The sequence below is a fragment of the Eulemur rufifrons genome, chromosome 9 (genome assembly GCF_041146395.1).
Source record: "Eulemur rufifrons isolate Redbay chromosome 9, OSU_ERuf_1, whole genome shotgun sequence".
Taxonomy (NCBI): domain Eukaryota; kingdom Metazoa; phylum Chordata; class Mammalia; order Primates; family Lemuridae; genus Eulemur; species Eulemur rufifrons.
This window is the reverse complement of record NC_090991.1, coordinates 43,708,024-43,728,506: the sequence shown is the minus strand read 5'-3', so window position 1 is coordinate 43,728,506 and position 20,483 is coordinate 43,708,024. Positions and strand designations below refer to the sequence as shown.

General features: G+C 47.6%; 1 protein-coding gene across 3 annotated transcripts; it reads right to left on the bottom strand.

Moving 5' to 3' along the window:
- Positions 1-5,706: 5,706 nt before the first annotated feature.
- MILR1 (mast cell immunoglobulin like receptor 1) lies at positions 5,707-19,686 on the bottom strand. Of its 3 annotated transcripts, XM_069481619.1 has the most exons (9): positions 19,617-19,686; positions 19,480-19,521; positions 15,260-15,529; positions 11,322-11,606; positions 9,619-9,729; positions 7,242-7,319; positions 6,689-6,745; positions 6,517-6,585; positions 5,707-5,780 (listed from the first exon to the last, which is right to left on the bottom strand). In XM_069481619.1, exons 1-9 carry the CDS (start codon positions 19,669-19,671, stop codon positions 5,728-5,730), a joined length of 1,020 nt encoding a protein of 339 aa, XP_069337720.1. In that variant the 5' UTR covers positions 19,672-19,686; the 3' UTR covers positions 5,707-5,727. The 3 variants fall into 3 exon arrangements, with proteins under 3 accessions (XP_069337720.1, XP_069337719.1, XP_069337718.1); XM_069481618.1 differs by lacking the exon at positions 11,322-11,606 and having other exon boundaries at positions 19,617-19,671; XM_069481617.1 differs by lacking the exon at positions 15,260-15,529 and having other exon boundaries at positions 19,617-19,671.
- Between the last annotated feature and the right edge of the window lie 797 nt (positions 19,687-20,483).

The following is a 20,483-nucleotide window of genomic DNA, read 5'->3' as shown; positions in this document are numbered from 1 at the left end:
GCAGGTGTCAGAGCCCAGACCGGGTGAAAAGGGTATTCTCGTGGGAGGGCAGCCTGGGGGGAGTTTTAGAGTCCAGGGCGAGGACGGTGTCCATGTAAGGGGTGGTGGTGAGGGCAGCCCTGAGGGGGTGTCAGACCAGGAGGTGGAAGGGAAGGCATCTGGGGTGTCAGAGCCCAGCAGGGTGAGGAGAATATCCAGGGAAGGAGCCGGGGGAGCGCCGGGGGGCGGGTGTGGGAATGCCGGCTGGAGAGCACAGACTGGGAGACGGAGCAGGAAATCGGGGCTTAGCGTCAAGTCAAGGACACCAGGAGCTGGTCCTAAATAAGCGGCTGGGGTGTCCCCTTGAAGCTTGCACTCAACCGAGGTACAGCTGAGCCGTCCGACACAGACGCCACAGTGAATCAGAAGCAAGGCTACCTTCTGGGCGAAACAGGGCTAGTGGCACATGTGAAAGTGATAAGATTTTGGCTGTAGTGAGTTAAATAAAATATGTCATTCTGATTCTGTCGCGGTCGGACAGTGCTGGCCTCTGGCAAAGAGGACGGAGACGCCGGACGGGGCTGAGGCAGACGTGGAGGAAGGCGCCAGAAGGCCCGGAGAGGGCGGCGTGTTAGCACGAGTTCACCGTGGGAGACCGGGACACGCACCAGCTCACTGTGTCCTTCGGGAGGGCCTAGGGGACGCTCCTTTCACCAAAGCAATTCACAGGCCTTGGCGTGGGACACCGGCCTTGGTGAACCTGCCGTCCTCTGTCAGCCAGCGTTGGTGGTGGAAGAGGTTACCCTGGACCCGGCCCGGCGTCAGTGGGAATGACAGGACTCCGCCACCGCAGAGGTGAGGTGCTGGCCCTAAAGTGTGGGAGGCAGGGTTAATGTAATTGCCACAAGGGGTGGCAAGGCCGGAGTGGCTGGGATAGAGGATGAGACCCAGGTGTTCTGGGAGTAAGACTGATAGGCAACGACAACGGTGTCTATATAACCAAATCAGACCCAAAGCAAATGAACGGAAGGCTGGTGTCAGCACCGCAGTGTAAAATCATGCATTTTTCCAGCTCTGAACCACTTCTCAGACCCATCAAATGATCCCCTTGAGAAAGGACCCTGCAAAACAGCAAGTACCTACAATGACTATTCCCTCAGTCTTTCCCTGAGATTCCCCCCGCTCCGTAGCAGAGAAGCTGTGCACGGGGAAAGGGGACCACCAGCTCATCCCGGGCCGTTCAGGGGCTGTCAGATACAGGGTCTGAGCTGACACTGACACCAGGGGACCCAAAATGCGTGCTACGGTGGGGTGCACAGAAGCCAGCTGACAGTGAAGGACAAGTGGAAGCCTTCTCACGTTGGGTCCAATAACCTGCAGAGCCACCTTATGGTCATTGCCCCGGTTCCTGATTGCACAATTAGGATGATTAGGGTGGAGGTACAACTGATAGAACCCTCACCTGGGCTTCCTGGCATGTGGACTGGGGGCCGCTTTTATAGGAGGGGCCAAGCCCTTGAAACTGCTCCCTCTGCCGCCAGCCAGGAAGGTATGGCAGGAGCAATGCTGCACTCCGAGTAGACTCTGGAGACGGTGCCTCCTTCAAAGACTTGGAGAACGCAGGGATAGCTGTCGTCTCCACCACGCCTCTTCCCAATTCACCAGTATGGCCACTGCGAACACCAGATGGGTCCTGGCAGGGGACTGGGGACTTCTGTCAACCCGGCCATCTGTAGATCCAATTGTAGCTGCTGCACCAGATGCACCAAAACAGCCTCAAGCACACGGTGCACAGCTATGGATCTGGCAAATGTGTCCTTTTCAATTCCCATTGGAAGAAAAGATTAAAAGCAGTTTGGGCCGGGTGCGGTGGCTCACGCCTGTAATCCTAGCACTCTGGGAGGCTGAGGTGGGTGGATCGCTCGAGGTCAGGAGTTCGAGACCAGCCTGAGCAAGAGTGAGACCCCGTCTCTACTAAAAATAGAAAGAAATTTTATGGCCAACTAAAAAAATATACATATATATAAAAAGAGATAGCCGGGCATGGTGGTGCATGCCTGTAGTCCCAGCTACTCAGGAGGCTGAGGCAGTAGGATTGCTTAAGCCGAGGAGTCTGAGGTTGCTGTGAGCTAGGCTGACACCACGGCACTCACTCTAGCCTGGGCAACAAAGCGAAACTCTGTCTCAAAACAAAAAAAAAAAAAAAAAGGCAGTTTGGAGTCACATGGAAAGGAGAGTGGTACACATTCATGGTTTAGTCCCAGCTGTCTCCTGCCCTCAGTCACAATGTAGGGGCTCAGAGCCTGCAGGGTTCCAGGTCTGGACCATCCCGGCCACCTAGACCATGAAGTACTGGCGGAGGGTGAAGGAGATCTGGAACGGAGGGCGGTGGGAGGGAGACTGGGAATATCAGTTAGGACCGGAAGACCTGTTGCAGCAGCTTGTGTCATTAACACTCCCGTGTTAGGCCTTTTGGAGAGATTGTGGCTGGCACCACCTGGAATTCTCAGTGGCAGTTTCAGCTTCATGGAGGGTGGGGGGAGGTCTGAGTGTCAGGGGGTGGGGTGGGGCATTAGATCAGCCTGCCCTTGCTCTCACTCTGATTCCAGCCACAGCTGTGGAAACAGTTCTGTGTGGGCTGCACAATGATGGAATCGTGCCCAAGCATAAAACGCATCTTTTGTTTTCTGCCCAACTCTGACACGGTGATCAGTGGACCAGCCCTCTTGGTATGTACATCTTCTTAGGGTAACCCTGAACTAATAGGGCGTGGGAACCAACGGATAAATGCTTCTCCCTGTTCATCCCCCAGAAACAATTCTGAGAGGCATTCTGGACTTCGGAAGGTCTTAACAGAATCAAAGCCAGTTGCCCCTACGGTCACTAAGCCGACAACCCCTCCCCGTCCCTGTGTTGGCTTTTTCTCCTTCCCTGGGATCAGCTCCCACATAAACCCCCTGCACCCGTGTCCTTGTCGCAGGCCCTGCTTTCTTTCTCTTTCTTTCTTCTCTTTCCTTCTCTTTTCCTTCCTTCCTTCCCTCCTTTCTTTCTTCCCTCTCTCTCTCTCTCTCCCCTTTTCTTTCGAGACAGGACCTCACTCTGTCGCCCACACTAGAGTGCAGTGGTGCGATCCCAGCTCACTGCAACCTCAAACTCCTGGGCTCAAGTAATCCTCCTGCCTCAGCCTCCCAGGTAGCTGGAACTACAGGCACATGCCATCATGCCTGGCTAATTTTTTTTTTTTTTTTTTGTAGAGACAGGGTCTTGCTATGTTGCCCAGGCTGGTCTCAAACTCCTGGCCTCAAGTGATCCTCCTTGACCTCCCGAAGTGCTGGGACTACAGGCATGAGCCACCATGCCCAGCTCAGGCTCTGCTTTAGAAGGGAGCTCAGGTTAAGACAGATGACAAGGCCAATGGTGGCCCAGTCACCACGTTTATGCTGTCAAAGCCTTAAAGGTTTCTAAGAGTAGCAGCCAACTGTTGTGTCTTGGACTAGGCACTGTCTCGCTTTGGGCAGCCGGCCTTTTGTGAGTTCCTCTTATGTGCCTAGTCCTGTGCTAAGCCTTTTATATTCGTTCCCTGGGTTCATTCGCACAGTAGCTGCATGATGTCAGTATTATTTTCTTCCCTCCACCCCTCTCTCTCTCTCCCTCCCTCTTACAAATGAGGACAATGAAGCCCAGAGAGGTTAGGTAACTTGTCCGGAGTCACACAGTTAGCACATGACTGAGCCTAGATGTGGGTCTGTCTGACTCCGGAGCCCCCAGCCCCTTAGCCTCTGTAATACATCGATTTCCCCAAATAAAAATATCAACAGAGAAAGGGGGACTTATGCTCACGATGCTGCCTTATGGCAGCAGGATCCGCAAATCCATCTGGGCCCGGGTGTGCAGTGTCCCTCCCCACCCCGAGTAGGCATTGCCAACGGCTGCCGCTGCTCTTTGCTAGGATTTAACTCCCAATCCAACCACCTACCGAGCCGTGGGTGACCTTGTAAAATGACATCTGAGTCTAATTTTCCTTAACTGTAAAAGCAAATTAATAACATTGGCCTTGTAGGATGTTACTACCGGGTTAGTGTCTAATTAATGACAGCTATGAATTTTCTAGTCAGAGATTCATCGTTAGGAACAATTAGGACTGAGTTTCTGGCAACCCCAAAAAGAAGAACAGAGCAGAAATGCTTGGGCCAAGTTGTTTTGTTTGTCTGGAACCCTAGAAATGCCTCTGGACATTTATTGCCCTTTACTTTCAACACCTAGAATGAGAGATTCAAACCAGAAATCATTTCAAACCCTACAGTGAGTTGAACTCTGGTGCCCCAAAAAGATAAGTCCACACCCTAACTCCTGGAGCCTGTGAACATGATCTTATTTGGGAAAAGGGCCTTTGCAGACGTAATTACACGAAGGATCTTGAGATGACATCATCCTGGATTATCCGGTCGGCCCCTGAATCCAGTGACAAGCATCCTTGTGAGGGACAGACGGCAGGAGAAGCGGGGAGGCCACGTGAGGGCGGATGCAGGTTGCCATGAAGGAGCCACAGCCAAGGAACGCTGGAGCCACCAGAAGCTGCCAGAGGCTCCGCTGGAGTCTTCAGAGGGAGCACGGCCCTGTGACACCTTGACTTTGTACTTCTGGTCTCCAGAACTATGGGAAAATAAATTCCTGTTTGGGGCCACCCGTGTGTGGCAATTTGTTAGAGCAGCCCTGGGAAACTAATACCTTCTCCCTTCCTCCAATGCATCTCTGGGCAGTTCTCTCCGCGGAGGCTGTTGGGAAACGCGGCACGGAAAGGCACACTGCTGGCGTGAGCTAAATCTTGAGGACTGAGAAGGACCCTCAAAATCAGTATCTACATGTTGGCAGCCTTGCCAAGTCCGAGAGCAAAGGGAAACAGCAGTGGATGCAAAAGGTGTGCTCGAGTCATCTCGCTTTCCTCTTTGGTGACTGCAGGCGCTGTCATCTTCAGGCACATTTCCAAGGTCATCTATTTTTGTTTTAGAATGTAGACATGGATTTTGCTTTGTGCTTTTGCTTTTGAACCCATGTTGGGCCCGGGGACAAGGAAACCTGAAGGATGCTCATTGTAATACCTCCAGGATGTGCTGATGAAGAGCCCAGTGGTCTAACAATTACGCCTGTAATCCTAGCACTCTTGCCAAGGCGGGTGGATTGCTCGAGGTCAGGAGTTCCAGACCAGCCTGAACAAGAGCGAGACCCCGTCTCTACTAAAAATAGAAAGAAATTATCTGGTCAACTAAAAAATATATAGAAAAACTTAGCCGGGCATGGCTGGCGTGTGCCTGTAGTCCCAGCTACTTGGGAGGCTGAGGCAGAAGGATTGCTTAAGCCCAGGAGTTTGAGGTTGCTGTGAGCTAGGCTGACGCCATGGCCCTCACTCTAGCCCGGGCAACAGAGCGAGACTCTGTCTCAAAAAAGAAAAAAAAAAAAAAAATGATGAGGGAATGGGGAGGATGGTCCACACCTAAAAATAGCAAAAGCAACCCAAAGCCATTACAGATGGGGCCACCTGCTCAAACTGCTGTCTGCTGACAGCATTGAATGTACCCACATGGGCCAAAGGAAAAAAGTGTCTGAACATGAAAAATAGGAATTCACTTTAGGTAACCAGGTTAGACATTATTTTTAAGTGTCAGAAAGGTTTGTTTTTTTTTTTTTCTTCATGAAAATCAGCTTCATAAAAAGTATCTTACCCAGAGATGTAGTTTATTTCTTCGCATTTCAGAAGGCAAGTTCAGAATAGACATATCCAGTTTTACAATCATTACACGCTTCTGAAATATAAAAGGGAAAATAATTCAGTAAACTTAAGATATGTGTCCAGAGAGGCTTTTTTAAAAATCCTATTTCTAGTAGCTGGGTGCCCTGACAGAACCAAGTATTTATTGGGTTTCCCTGGACTATATTAAATCATTTATTCTTGGAAATGTTCCAGCTGGACACAGTGGCTCAAGCCTGTCATCCCAACACTTTGGGAGGCTGAGGCAGGAGGATCACTGGAGGCCAGGAGTTTGAGACCAGCCTGGGAAACATAGCGAGACCCCATCTCTACAAAAAATAGAAAGATTAGCCAGGCATGGTGGCTCATGCCTGTAGTCCCAGCTGCTTGGGAGACTGAGGCAAGAGGATTGCTTGAGCCCAAGAGTTCGAGGCTGCAGTGAGCTACGATAAGACCAGTGCACTCCAGCCTGGGCAACAGAGACCCTGTCTCAAAAAAAAAAAAAAAAAAGAAAGAAAGAAAAAGAAAATGTTTGAGTGGTGGGTGACCCTGTATCCTCCTCTCTGGATCTTTTTACGACATCCACCCACAACATCCTTCCCCCTTCCCTGCCCCTCCATTCCTGGTGGGACTTCTCAGGAGCTGTGGAACTGGTGACTGTCAGTTTCCTGGGGTGTGGCTATTACCCCCATCCACCCATTCCTGGGTTCCTAAAGCCCCCGAGCACGGTGACGTCACAGGGACCGTTTGTCTCATGTCAACAGCATCCATCCACCCAGGCTGTGGCTCACCTTGCTCTATTGGTGCCACCTCCCGGAACGCGGGGGTGGCATAATGTATCTCCTGGGAGTCTCCGGCTCCTGGGCAAGAGAAAGGGAACAGGAGTTATTGGGCCAATGACCTGAACCTCTGACCGCACGAGGGCAGTGCCACCGAGCCTGCGGACCCCGCGGGGAGTCTCACCGTCTCGCGCTGTGGAAACACACTGCCTGGATTCCACGTCTGGCACAGATGCCGCATCTGTGAGATGGGAATGACATAAACCGGGCGTCAGTGGTGTTGTGTTAGGGCAGGTAAACGGCTTAGCACCACGCCTGGGACGTGGCTGGCACTCGGGGTTGGCTGGGACTGTTCCCATTGTCAGCCAAGGCCCTGGGTCTCGTTTACCGTAAAGCAGCGTGCGACGCCCTCTTTGAGAGATAATCTTGAAAGACTTTGGATCACAGTGGGGATCATTCCAAAGTGATGTTTAAAAATCACCAAGATATGTCATTAAGTGAAAAAATCAAGGTGCAGAATGGCACACCTATGAGATGCTACCACTGTGACCATTTGTTTAGCAGACGCACAGAATATCTGGGGAAGGATTTAAAAAACTGGGTTACCCTGGAAAGGCCCCAGCAGTGGGAGGGAGACACTAAACCCCCCTCCTCTGTTCATGTGTCTGCACCACCTTACAAAAATAAAGAAGACAAAAACCTCAAACTAACCAAAATACCCAACGAAGTTCTCTTACCTGCTTGATTGTTACTGATGTTTGCGTACATTCCAACTTCTCCACGGTCCTTGGGCACGTTATCTCTCATAGCTTTTCCTACATAAATTGGTACAGAATCATTAAACTAAACCAATTCAGTGACATTATGTTCAGCTCTTCTGCCAAGGAGCAGAATTCCCCCAAAGCTCTGAAAGAAAGTGTGACTTGCTCCCATGGCCCCAGCTGTTGTCTAACGAAGGAAAACCGTGGACCCAATAAGGCACCTTTGGCACCTGCTTCTCCGGGCCAGGGGCTGTCCCAGCTTGTTTCCCAGCCTCGTGGGGAACATGCTTTGCCTGTCAGATTATGCCGGAAATGGCCACATTTTCTTTCCTTCACTGAAGAGAACAGTCTGTAAGAAGCTTTGGAATACCTTCAAGTCATAGTAAATAACCCAATTGGATTCTATTTTAGCTCTGGCCAGTAATCAAGAATATCGATGCCACTTTTGCAAGACCTGGGCTCTTTGTAGGAAGGGGAGAGATGTTTTTCCTATGTAAGAGATGTATAAGTTGTGACATCTATGTTCAAGTGTTGTGTCAACTGAGTCCATGACGTCTCTGAGTTATGACTCTCTAGACACGGAGGGAAGCACAGGGGCCGAATATTTGTCATTTAGTTCTCTTGCCAGTTCTAACAGCATCTCCATGACCCCGTTCCACAGGTCAGACCGCTGAGGCTCAGAGAAGCCAAGGAGCCTGCCCACCACCCCTCGGCTCACCGCTGGGTGCCAATGCTGAGACACAAACTGTCTTTTGTGCAAACCTTCATGTTCCTCCACACTTGTGTGCCACATGAACAGGCCACTTGGAAATCTTAACGAGAGGTGGGCATGAGACATGAAGAGTGAAAAGCGATAACAGAGGCTTCTAAGGACGTTGAGTTTTTTGTCGGATGTGGCACTTAAGGTGGGGGAGAAAGGAACGATGCTCTTGTTTGCCTTCATGCGATGAGCTTCCTCTAAGTAGCAGATCCAGAGAGGACGCTGAATAACGCAAGGCAGAGCTCTTGCCCTGGAGGAGCCCGCAGTTGGGACCAGCTAGGCAATGTGCAGGGCCCAGTGCAAGAGGAGCACTTGTTCACAAGTCTTAAACTCGTTTCAGAACACAAGTTCTTAAAGCCATGACCAAGTACGTCTTCCACAAGGGGTCATACAAGGAAGAGAAAAGGGCCTCTCATTAAAATATATTAATATTTGTACACCCACATTTATAGCCTATACAACAGCCCAAAAGTGGAAGCAAACACAGTGTCGGGGAGGGATGAATGGATAAACAAAGTGTGGTCTCTCCACACAATGGGATCTTCTTCAGCCTTAAAAAGGAAGAAAATTCTTTTTTTTTTTTTTTTTTTTTTTTTTGAGATGGAATCTCGCTGTCCCCTGCGCTAGAGTGACGTGGCGTCAGCCTAGCTCACAGCAACCTCAAACTCCTGGGCTCAAGCGATCCTCCTGCCTCAGGCTCCCAAGTAACTGGAACTACAGGTGAATGCCACCACGCCTGGTTAATTTTTTCTATTTTTAGTAGAGACATGGTCTCACTCTTGCTCGGGCTGGTTTTGAACTCCTGAGCTCAAGCGATCCTCCTGCCTTGGCCTCCCAGAGTGCTAGGATCACAGGCGTGAGCCACTTCGCCCTGCCAGAAAGGAAATTCTGATACATGCTACAATATAGATGAACCTTGAGGACATTAAATGAAATAAGCCAGTCACCAAAGGACAAATACTATATGATTCCACTTACATGAGGTACTTAGAGGAGTTAAATTCATAGAGACAGAAAGTAAAACGGTAGTTGCCAGAGGCTGGAGGGAGAGGGAATGGGGAGGTAGCATTTATGGGGACAGAGTTTCAGTTTGGAAAGATGAAAAAAGTTCTGGCTATGATGGTGTTGATGGTTGCGTGACAGTGTGAATGTACTTAATGCCACTGAACTGTGTACTTAACCATGTTTAAAAGGGTAAATTTTCTGTTATGTATATTTTAGCACCATCAAAAAATAATTTGAAGAGTCCAAAAAAAATTATTCGTAATTTTTAGATGGTGACAGCAGAGCATTAAACCCAACGTGGAGCTCTTCTTGGCACGGGACACTGTGCGACTGCCCAGCATGTGTGCCCGTGACGCTGGCTCTGCCGCAGTCTAATTCGGAAAAGGCTTTCACCGGAGAAATGAGAACTACAACTGTGTGTGAACCACTTAGAAAGTCTATTTTGTTCATCTTTCCCTTTCATATCTTTTCCTCCTATTTTCCCCATTCCATTTCTGATCCACCTTTTCCCTTCCTCCTCACCCCCTGCCCTGCTCTCTGTATCCAAAACCTATGGGAAAGCAATGGCAAAGAGCCCAGAGAACTTACTTGCTTTGTATTTTGGCAGTATCCAAAAAGCCAGAATTAGGACTATCACTATTAGCATCAGTAATAGCCCCGGAAGCAGCAGCGGCAGGCAGAAAGGACAGCCGCCTCCACCTGGAAGAAGACAGCATTCACCGGTGACCACAGCGCTTCCTTTCCCAATGACATTGAGCTGGTCGATGTCCTAGAAAGGACAATCACAACTGTCTCCCAAGGTAACCAACATACTATGCATCCAGATTCCCAAACTGCTATAGACGTAGGCTCATGGGACTTGACTCGTTAGTCAATAAAGTTGTCATAGTCATGACCAAGCACGTCTTCCACTGGGTCATATAAGGAAGAGAAAAGCAGCACAGCACTTAACAGGTGATGACTGGCAACGTTGCTAGGGTCATAAGCATCAGGAAGGCCGGAGCGTCTATTGAGCAGAGCCCTTAGCCATGCTGGCATGACTGTGTCACCCAAACAGCCACCATTTATTATTAGCTACATGCCAGATACTGTGCTGGGCACTTTGCATGTGTTGCCTTATTTATCTCATTGGTACTCCCTTTTTATAGACGAGGAGAGTAAGACTCAGAGAGGTTAAGTGACTTCCCTAAGAACACACAGCGAGTAAATGGAAGGGCTGAGATTCATAGCCAAATGCTTGGCTGCCTCACTTGTTTAGAGCTCACCGAACACCAGAGTAGGGGCTCTGTTCTTCCAGGGATGTGGCTGGGTGAAGTGTTCAATGTCCAAGCAGGCCTTCTGCCTTTGCTAACCTAGTTTTTCTTCTGTCCTTCTCCTACCTTGACAAATATACCTTCATAAGGACTTGGAAGGTCAGGTTTGAATCTAGAACTCTCAGATTCTCCAGAGTTCTGCACCAGAACATGGCAACATGGGGACAGTCCACTGAAGTCCTGGCCCGCCCCCTTCCCACCAGCACCTAAGGGGTCTTGCGTGCACATGGGCCCCCAGCCTGCACGTCCAAACACTGTCCTTACAGCACCCCCAACGGCTCCCTTGGCTCCGGTCCAGGGAAGCTCACACCCTTCCTGTGGGCCACCCGTGAAAAAACCAGCTGGGGAAGAGACTCGTGCACGCCCTGGAAGTGGGTTCTGATCTGATTGGGCAGGGAATTTGGGTCCAGGTCCCCAGAGTGTGGGACAGAAAAGTGGGGTATAGGGTCCAAGTGGGCACATCCCCATGGCCCCCTCAGCCTACGGGAAGGTGCATAGCCCAGAGGCACCAGAGCAGGGCCCTTCCAACCCCGGGGTGGGTCAGGGGCCCCTCTTGCCCTGAGCTAATGATCACCAAACCCTTAGCAGTGGGGCAATAAACAGCCAGGCAGAGGGCATAGGTGTTAGAAGTCAATAAAAAAATTATGAGAAAGCCAAGAAAACCAAAAGACTTGCATTTCTCCAAGAGAGATGCAAATTCAGGTACAGCTGCTTAGAACCCAGGTAATGGAAGGGCAGGGCAGGAATCAGGGGCAGGGCAGAAAGTCTCACCACACGCCCCTTTCCTGATCCAGCTTCTAGGTTTTTCTATGGTTCCTCTATGGCAGAAAGCAACCCCATTAGAGTTATGTGGACCCTGCCAGAGGGACCCTGGAATTGGAAACAGGTGGCCAAAGTGGGAAATGGGCGGGCCGAGGAGCAGCAGCAGTTTCTGGAAGCAAGTCTAGACCCTGTTGAAAGAACTCAGGTAGCCCTTACCTGTTGAGGTCACGGTGACAGGCTGGCTGTCCTTTGTGTGGTTGGGCAAACTGTTTCTGGCTTCACACCTATACTCTTCCTCTTCTCCACTGTTCTTCCTGGTGACATTAAACTCGGCAGGCTCCCTTCTGTCCTTGGAAATAGCTGGTGATATGGTGAGGTCTTTTTCAAAGAAAGTGTAACTGATGGGCAGCGAGCCATTGACTGAGATGCAGTGTAGTGTTATGTGTCGTTCTGTTTCTGTCTGAGTGACCGAAACGCTCAGCACTGGGGCAGCCACCGGGTCTGCAAGGATGAAAGTGCGTGTGAGAGGGATACGCAGATTGGGTTCACTCACTCAGGCCCCAACTGGAGAGGAAACCCCTGCTCTGCTCCAGGCGGTGGACACAAAGACAAATGACCCTTTTCCTGAGGGGTCAAGGCCGGAGAGCCAGTGGGAAGGCGAAGGGGCATGTGACTAACTCCATGTAGCATGCCACGAGCCCAGTGCTGAGAAAGCCGGAGAGTGGGGGGTGTCTCTCTCTGGCTTTGAAGACTTGGGGTGCGAGCTTGCCTTTCATAGAATTCACAGTCTGTTACTGGGGGTAAGGAATGTAATTTTGTCAATGATCCAGTTCCATGTAATGAAGTTGAGAGGTGCTTTTATTCTCAATCCTTACAAGGTTATAATGGTTTTTAAAATTTATTTATTTATAATTTTTTTTTTTTTTAGAGACATGGTCTTGCTATGTTGCCCAGGACTCGAGGCATGCTATGTTGCTGGACTCGAACTCCTGCTCTTCCTGCCTCAGCTTCCTGAGTAGCCGGGACTACAGGTTATACACCCTTGTGTCTGGGTCTGGGAATTTTGTCTTTTTTAAAAGAAATCCCACAATATCATTCTGACTGTATTTTCATTTATAGAATTCAGCTGCATAGTTATCTTTCACATCCTCCACAAAGCAGGAAGTCACCCTACTTTAATAGATTCAAGCGAAACTCCCAACAGGAAATGCGTGGGACTGGTTCTCAGGCCAGACCCCATTTTGTGGGAGAACCCAGCTATATGGTTTTTTGTTTGTTTTGTTTTCTTGAGACAAAGAGTCTTACTCTGTTGCCCTGGGTAGAGTGCTGTGGCATCAGCCTGGCTCACAGCAACCTCAAACTCCTGGGCTCAAGGGATCTTCCTGTCTCAGCCTCCCGAGTAGCTGGGACTACAGGTGTGTGCCACCACGCCCGGATAATTTTTTCTATTTTTATTAGAGATGGGGGTCTTGCTCTTGCTCAGGCTGCAACTATATGTTTTATTATATAATTCATGAATGAAACAGTTTTGCAGGAAAGGAGAAGGAGAATAGTTGCTGAGTATCTATCATGTGCCAGGCATGCTACTCACATTATCTCAGTTGACCATCAAGTCCTGCCAGGTAGATAGTATCATGCCCATTCTACAGACAAACCAACTGTGCTTCAGAGAGGTTAAGAAACTTGCCCAATGTCACACAGCTAGTAAACGGCAGAGTCAGGACTGACTCTAGAGTCCATACCTTTTTTTTTTTTTTAACAATATCAATTTGATACAGAAACAATAAAACATAGGACCAAAGTATAAGTAAAATCAAAGAAAGTAGTTTAGAATCTCCTTGCTCTGTCTCTCCCCTGAGCAGAAATCCCTGTGATAGTATCAACAGAATGGCACCTAGGGATGGTGGCCTCACAGGGCAACTTAGTTTGAGAATAGCACCAACAGGACATCCTTCCTGTGGAACTGAAATCTACCTCCTGTAATGTGCAGGAAGGAGGAGTTGAAACATTCATGAGGAAGCAAACAGCATGGACTCCTCTCTGAGATGGGATGATTCGAATGGGACCAAGGATTAATATTAATATCTAAAGTGGCTGGAACAATGTAGTCTTCCCTGAAAGTTTGTATTCACACGAGGGCTGGTAAAGGGAATCACAGAGTCGCAATGATCTGAGGGCAGGAGTCGCAGGGAGTTGCAACTCTTCAGCCCAATATAAGCCAGTTAGATTTTAGAAATTTCCAGGAGTCCTTTACACTCAGTCAGCTGCCAACTTCCTCGTAACACCTTTCCTAAATCCTCCAGGCAGAAGTGCTGCCTCCTCCTGTGCCCTCCTCCTCATCCTCCCTCCTCCTTACTGCCCCCCTCCACCCAGCACTGGGTTCCATCCTCGTGCTACTTTTACTACCTGTTATTACATGATCCACTGGAATGCCTCATGGTCACCTCTCATATAACCTGTTTGAAACTGAGCTCTAGTTAATCTGCTAGGTAATGAATCAATCAATCGAGAGAGAAACATTTAAAAATACTATTCTTGGCCAGGCATGGTGGCTCATACCTGTAATCCCAGCACTTTGGAAAGCTGAGGTGGGAGGATCCCTTGAGCCCAGGAATTTGAGACCAGCCTGAACCCTGAGCAAGGGCAAGACCCCATCTCTACAAAAAATAGAAAACTTAGCTGGGCGTGGTGGCATGCGCCTGTAGTCCCAGCTACTCGGGAGGCTGAGGCAGAAAGATTGCTTGAGCCCCGGAGTTTGAGGTTGCTGTGAGCTAGGCTGACGCCATGGCACTCTAGCCTGGGCAACAGAGTGAGACTCTGTCTCAAAAAAAAAAAAAAAGATAAAATCCCAGAAACACAATTGCTTGCACAGAGTAGGCACTCAATAGAGCCTACTGCTCTGACTTGACTGAAGATGACACATTTTTATAATTTATCGAAGGCAGTTCTACAGGACAGTGTAATTACGCTAACAAATTGCAGGACATGTGCATTGGAGGATCGACTGCCCAGGGCAGCGGGGGGCCGACCTCCAGAGAGTATTCTCAGCTGAGTTACCACCCTCACGTTACCCACCACATCACAGAACCACGTGCACAGGGGCTTTCCTCTTCTTTATATCCCTTTTACAATTATGACTTCTACTCAGTTTATGTCCAAACATCACTGGTTCTAAAGTGGAGTCCATAGCATTCTCTAAAACCTTACGCAAAAAATTTGCATCTGTAGTCTTACGCATATTTCTGCAAGGAAAGCATCCATCGCTATCATTAGATTATTAAGACAGTTATAACCTAAAAAGCTAAGAATCATTGACCTACAGCAGTGTCATCCAACAGAACTTTCTGTGACGATGGAAATGGACCATGTCCATGTTGTCCATTATGGCAGCCACCAGCCACCTGTGGCTATTGAGCACTTGAAATGTAACTAATGAGACTGTGGAATTAAAAATTTTAATTTCATCTAATTTTAATTAATTTGAATTAAAACTGAAACATCCACATGCGGCTAGTGGCTACCGTACTGAATAGCGCAGACCTAGAGAATTACTCAGGGTTGATCGGGAAGTCAGAGTCCCTGAGTTTAGAAGACTCCAGGTATAACATATACGTATTACCTGGAAGCCCTTCCTCCTCCCCTAGGAGTCCATTATCAAGGTCGCCTTCACAGATGGGGCCATTCATGCTGAACTGTAAGATGCTTAGGGTGGGAAGATGGGAGAGACATACACAGGAGTGAGAAGATGTGACCGGGCAGGAAGGATGCTGGCTGCCTGGGACCTGACGCAGGGGGAAGAGGTGGGGAGGGCCTGGGGCTTCAGAGACCCCCGCCACAGGGCCCAGCACTGATTCCAAGACTTCTTACTTGAATTTTCAGGAAAAAAAAAAGTGATTTTTGCCCCCACGATGGGAATCATGGAATAAAGCTTCTAGAAAAGATCTCAACAATCTTTTCTAAAGATTTTCAAAAGTCTGACTTATCAGACTTTTGCCTGAGGCTATAAGACTATCATCTGAAAGTGAAATGGAATTATTAGGAATAAAGATCTCAGTGACATAGTCTCCAGGCTCTTGAGTAAGTTTTCACAAGGAACATGGAGAGCCCTTTCTAGAAGAGGAAAGAATTCCACAAACTGCAGGGCCTCCACTTACCAACAATGGTGAAGCTGAACTCACGACTATATTTTGGGCATTGTAAAACTTCAGCTTTACATTTGTAGGGGCCCGAGTCAGCGGCTTCTGAGATGTCGAGGTAAAAAATCACGGGTCCCTCTGTTCCATTCTGGGTTCTCAAGTATTTGTCGCGCCAAAACAACGAATAGGTGATCTGCAGTGATTTGTTCTCATGGGAACAAAACAGAGACACATTTTGACCCTTCATGACCACATTAGTTTCTGAGTACAACCTTGGAGAAGGGAATTCTGCAAAATAAAATGACACAAGAAAAGGTCCTTGTTAAAATCCCTTGATAATAACTTAGTGGCTGTCTAGCCATATTCTTATGGGGCCAGGTGGTAGGGACACTGTTCCGGGTGAGCTATCCTAAGGGAGGCATTTCCTGCCTGCACAGCCAGACGGGCCAGCGTGTGAAGAGCCTCAGGGCCTGCAGCGGCTCCTCACTATGACTGAGGGGTGGACTTGACCATGTAGACTCTTCTGTGCTTGCTACCTCTCTTGCCGGTGAGAGCCTGAAGTAGCCTCTGTTAAGACTGGCTATGCTGGCTGGGCGCAGTGGCTCATGCCTATAATCCTTGCACTCTGGGAGGCTGAGGTGGGAGGATCACGTGGGGACAAGGAGTTCAAGATCAGCCTGACCAAGAGTGAGACCCCGTCTCTACAGAAAAAAAAAAAAAAAAAATAGAAAAAATTAGCCGGGTATTGTGGTTCGTGCCTGTAGTCCCAGCTACTCGGGAGGCTGAGACAGGAGGATCACTTGAGCCCAGGAGTTTGAGGTTGCTGTGAGCTAGGCTGACACCACGGCATTCTAGCCTGGGCAACAGAGTGAGACTCTGTCTCCAAAAAGAAAATTAAGGAAAAAAAAAGAAAGATTGGCTATGCTAACTTAGAAATATTAAAACCGTTCCAGGCTCTATGACCAAACATTATGTCTGACGGCTGGTTTTGTCCATTATTTATTAAATTTTGTTTATTTTTGGAAAATTTCAAGTATCATAGCAGAGAAGACAGTATCATGAACCCCCATGAACCCGTCATCCAGCTTCAACAATTACTAACTCATGCTCAATCCCATTTTGTCTGTGCCCAGCCCCTTTTATTATTTTCACGCAAATCCCAGACCACATATTGTTTCACTCATAAATTTTAGTTCTGAAAAAGAGAAAAGTAGCCCTGACAGCCAGGAACTGTCCTGGCTGGGAACTGACCCATCACGGTAGGCCTGGGCGTTCTGCTGTTGAACATAACCGATTCCATAGAACACCAACCCCAAACAAGGTCCCCTAAGACCATGACGGATTGAGACAAAAACAAGACCACCCCAAAATCATGTCTGGACACAGATAAAGACATGAACGTTGTCCGAACCACAAAGATGGCCAAACATCCCCCTGAACTGGCTAATATGAGGGACTGCAGCTTCTTTACCAATCACAGCTTCACCCTTATTCTGGTCTTCCTGCCTTTTAAATAAAAATTACTAAGTTACGCAGTCATAGAATTATGCCCACAGCTGGAAAGAGTCCAATCAGGAGCAAAACTCGCTTCTTTGAACCTTTCTCCGAATCACTTAACCCAAGTCCAAATCCTCTAAAAAATCCTTTTTAACACCCACTGAGACATCCCAGAGTTCCCGACGATGTGTTTTCCCTCGTCACAACAAGTCATCAGTAAACCCAACTTTGTTCAAGTGTCCCTGGCAATCTTTGGCTGGTGTACATTGATAGTTTATCTCTAAAAGATAAGAACTCTTTATTGTAAATATCATGATACCATTATTATGCCTAAAAATTGACAATATTTTTAAAAAATCATCAAATAGTTAGTGTTTAAATTTTCCCAGTTGTCTGATATTTTTTCACATTTTTAAGTTTGAACTGGGATCCAGATATGGTCTGCTGCAATTGGTTGATATATTTCATTCTCTCTCTCTCTCTCTCTTTTTTTTTAATCTATAGACTCTCCCACCTCTTTTTTTCTCCTTATAATTTATTTGTTGAGATAGCAAGTTGTTTGTTCTGTAGTGTTTGCCGTGGTCTGGATTTTATTGATCACATCCCCATGGCAACCTTTACCACATTCCTCTGTCTCCTGCATTTCTGATAAAGATGAAATTCAGTTTAGCTTTTATTTAACAAGAAGGCATCATAGGAGGTAGCGTACACTTCCATTAGGAGGCACATAACGTCTGATTATCTCTCTTTTTATTTGCTAGTAGCCTTTTACAATAACCACCTAGAAGAATTATTTCATTAGAGGCTGCAAAATGGTATATATTAATACTAATTCTTTTATGCTTTCTTCATTTATTATCTGAAGTTATTCTATAAAGTGAAACTCACCCTGGTCAACTATTTGATTACACTAAGGTACAGTTTACATAGGAAAGGCAGGATAAATGCTTGATTCTCTCCTTTTATTGGCCAGTTTTGAAAAAAAATGAGTTGGTTTCTTTATCTTATAGTAGGGAGATGTTTTTCTTTTCTTTTCTTTTCTTTCTTTTTTTTTTTTTTTTGAGACAGAGTCTCACTTTGTTGCCCAGGCTAGAGTGAGTGCCGTGGTGTCAGCCTAGCTCACAGCAACCTCAAACTCCTGGGCTCAAGCGATCCTCCTGCCTCAGCCTCCCAAGTAGCTGGGACTACAGGCATGTGCCACCATGCCTGGCTATTTTTTATATATATATATATATATATATTTTTAGTTGGCCAGATAATTTCTTTCTATTTTTAGTAGAGACGAGGTCTCGCTCTTGCTCAGGCTGGTCTCGAACTCCTGACCTCGAGCGATCCACCCCCCCTCGGCCTCCCAGAGTGCTAGGATTACAGGCGTGAGCCACCGCGCCCGGCCGGGAGATGTTTTTCTTTTAAGAATCATTATACGTGGCACAATCACAATCGCAAAGATACGGGATCAACCTAAGTGGCTATCAACCAATGAGTGGATAAATAAAATGTATATATACACGTATATAGACACCATGAAGTACTACATAGCCATAAGAAAGAGCGGAATAGGTTTGGGCACAGTGGCTCACACCTGTAGTTGCAGTTTCTCAGAATACCAAGGCAGGAGGATAGGATCACTTAAAAGCCCAGGAGTTTGAGATCAGCCTGGGCAATATAGCAAGACCCCATCTCCACACACACACACACACACACACACACACAAATTAGCCAGGTGTACTGAATAGAAAATGACTGTTGATAGGGGTTGCTTCTTGAAGTAGAGATGGGAGAGGGCTTGGGGAAGGTGTGACAGAACTTTCACATTTTATACTGTAACAACAACCCTGGCTAGCCTATGTTGACAGCTGACTATATGCCAGGCACTGTGCCAAAGACAAGGATCGTTCCATTCAAGCCTCATGGCAACCCCCCTAGGTGGCTGCATTTATTATCCTACTTCACACATGAAAGAAACTAAGCTCAAAAGTGGTCATGTCACGTGTTTAAGCTGCCAGCTGCTAGGCAGCAGAGCCAGGTTTAGGACCCAGGTGGTCCAACAGTTAGGTTAGGCTGTCTCCTGATATATATTTCTAGTGTTGCTTGAATTATTTTACAATAACTATGTGTTGGTTTTCTAGTTAAAACACAATAACAACAAAACAACAACAAAGTCAAAAATTTTTTTCATTGTGAAAACAATCTTAACATCTTGTTACTGAGTCTCAGACAAAAGGCTCCAGCCCCCTCCCTAAAATCATTTTATTTTAAACAGTAGGTAATGGAAAAAACTTTGCCCTTTGGTTGTTCATCTAGAAGCATAGAAAAACTTATTAATGCCTGCTCAGGTTTAAAGTGGGCTGTCTTGGCTGGGCGCAGTGGTTCATGCTTATAATCCTAGCAGTCTGGGAGGCCAAAGCAGGAGGATTGTTTGAGGTCAGGAGTTTGAGACCAGCCTGAGCAAGAGTGAGACCCTGTCTCTACTAAATAGAAATAAAAAAGCCAAGCAACTAAAAATAGAAATAAAAAATTAGCCGGGAGTAGCTGTAGTCCCAGCTACTCCGGAGGCTGAGGCAGGAGGATCACTTGAGCCCAGGAGTTTGAGGTTGTTGTGAGCTAGGCTGACGCCACGGCACTCTAGCCTGGGCAACAAAGCGAGACTCTCTCTCAAAAAAATAAAAAATAAATAAAATGGACCATCTCGCCGCTTCAGCGAACACGGTTTTAGTAAGAGAGACATAAATGAAACTCACCATCTGTTTTCATCGTCCCACAGTCCAGCACAGCATTTTGAACTGAAAGAGAGAAAAAGAACACGAGAAAGCTTACTTTCCACATGACATTTTGGTTTGTTGAAGATTCAAGCCTCAGAATGACAAGCAGGGCTCACATGTGACAGAAGAAAATGTGCCCCAGAAGAGCAGTGTGTTCAAGTGGCTCCGCATTCTCCCGAGTGAAGTCAGAGAGGAGGGTGAAGCAGATGCGGGAGCCGGGCGGTGGTGAGTCACTCAGAGAACTTCCTTTTTTTCTTGACCACATTAAGGAAATCAGAGGGTCTGGACACATTTTGCACAATGTGACTGGTCGGTTTGACCAACGTCTGTTCCTCCATGAGTTCTCATGCGAAGAGAGAGATTTGGTCGGCTGCCCCTAACTCGGGATGGCTGGGCATTTGGACAGGGAGAGCAAGAGAAGAGAAAAGTCTGTTACATTGTGTTTGTGTCAGCCCGCCCAGTCACCTCTGTCTGCACTCGGTCTGCAACCTGAGGAATTTAGTGCAAGTTTGGTTTAGTCTTTGGAAGCAAATATTGACTGCCTTGAGCTGACACAGACAAACCTGGGCTCAGAAAGGCCTGCTTTTGTTAAATGCTGGTTTCTAGGCCCCATTGCAGACTTACTGGGGTTGAAGCCTGGGACTTTGATATTTTAACAAGGGCCCTAAGTGTCTCTTTTTTTTTTTTTTTTTTTTTTTGAGACAGAGTCTCACTCTGTTGCACTGTTGCCCAGGCTAGAGTGCCATGGCGTCAGCCTAGTTCACAGCATCCTCAAACTCCTGGGCTCAAGTGATCCTCCTGCCTCAGCCTCCCGAGTAGCCGAGACTACAGGTGCATGCTACCATGCCTGGCTAAGTTTTCTATTTTTAGTAGAGATAGGGTCTCACTCTTGCTCAGGCTGGTCTTGAATTCCTGAGCTCAAGTGATCCTCCCGCCTTGGCCTCTGAGAGTTCTAGGTTTACAGGCATGAGCCACCATGCCCA

Bases quoted from the DNA above. Each gene is read 5' to 3' on its own strand.
- MILR1 (XM_069481619.1), bottom strand. From the start codon at position 19,671: ATGCGGAGCCACTTGAACACACTGCTCTTCTGGGGCACATTTTCTTCT. The intron at 9,730-11,321 runs GTAAGGGCTACC...GTCTTCTTCCAG, and splicing joins TGTCACCGTGACCTCAACAG to GTGGAGGCGGCTGTCCTTTC. The intron at 6,586-6,688 runs GTGAGACTCCCC...TCTCTTGCCCAG, and splicing joins TGTTTCCACAGCGCGAGACG to GAGCCGGAGACTCCCAGGAG.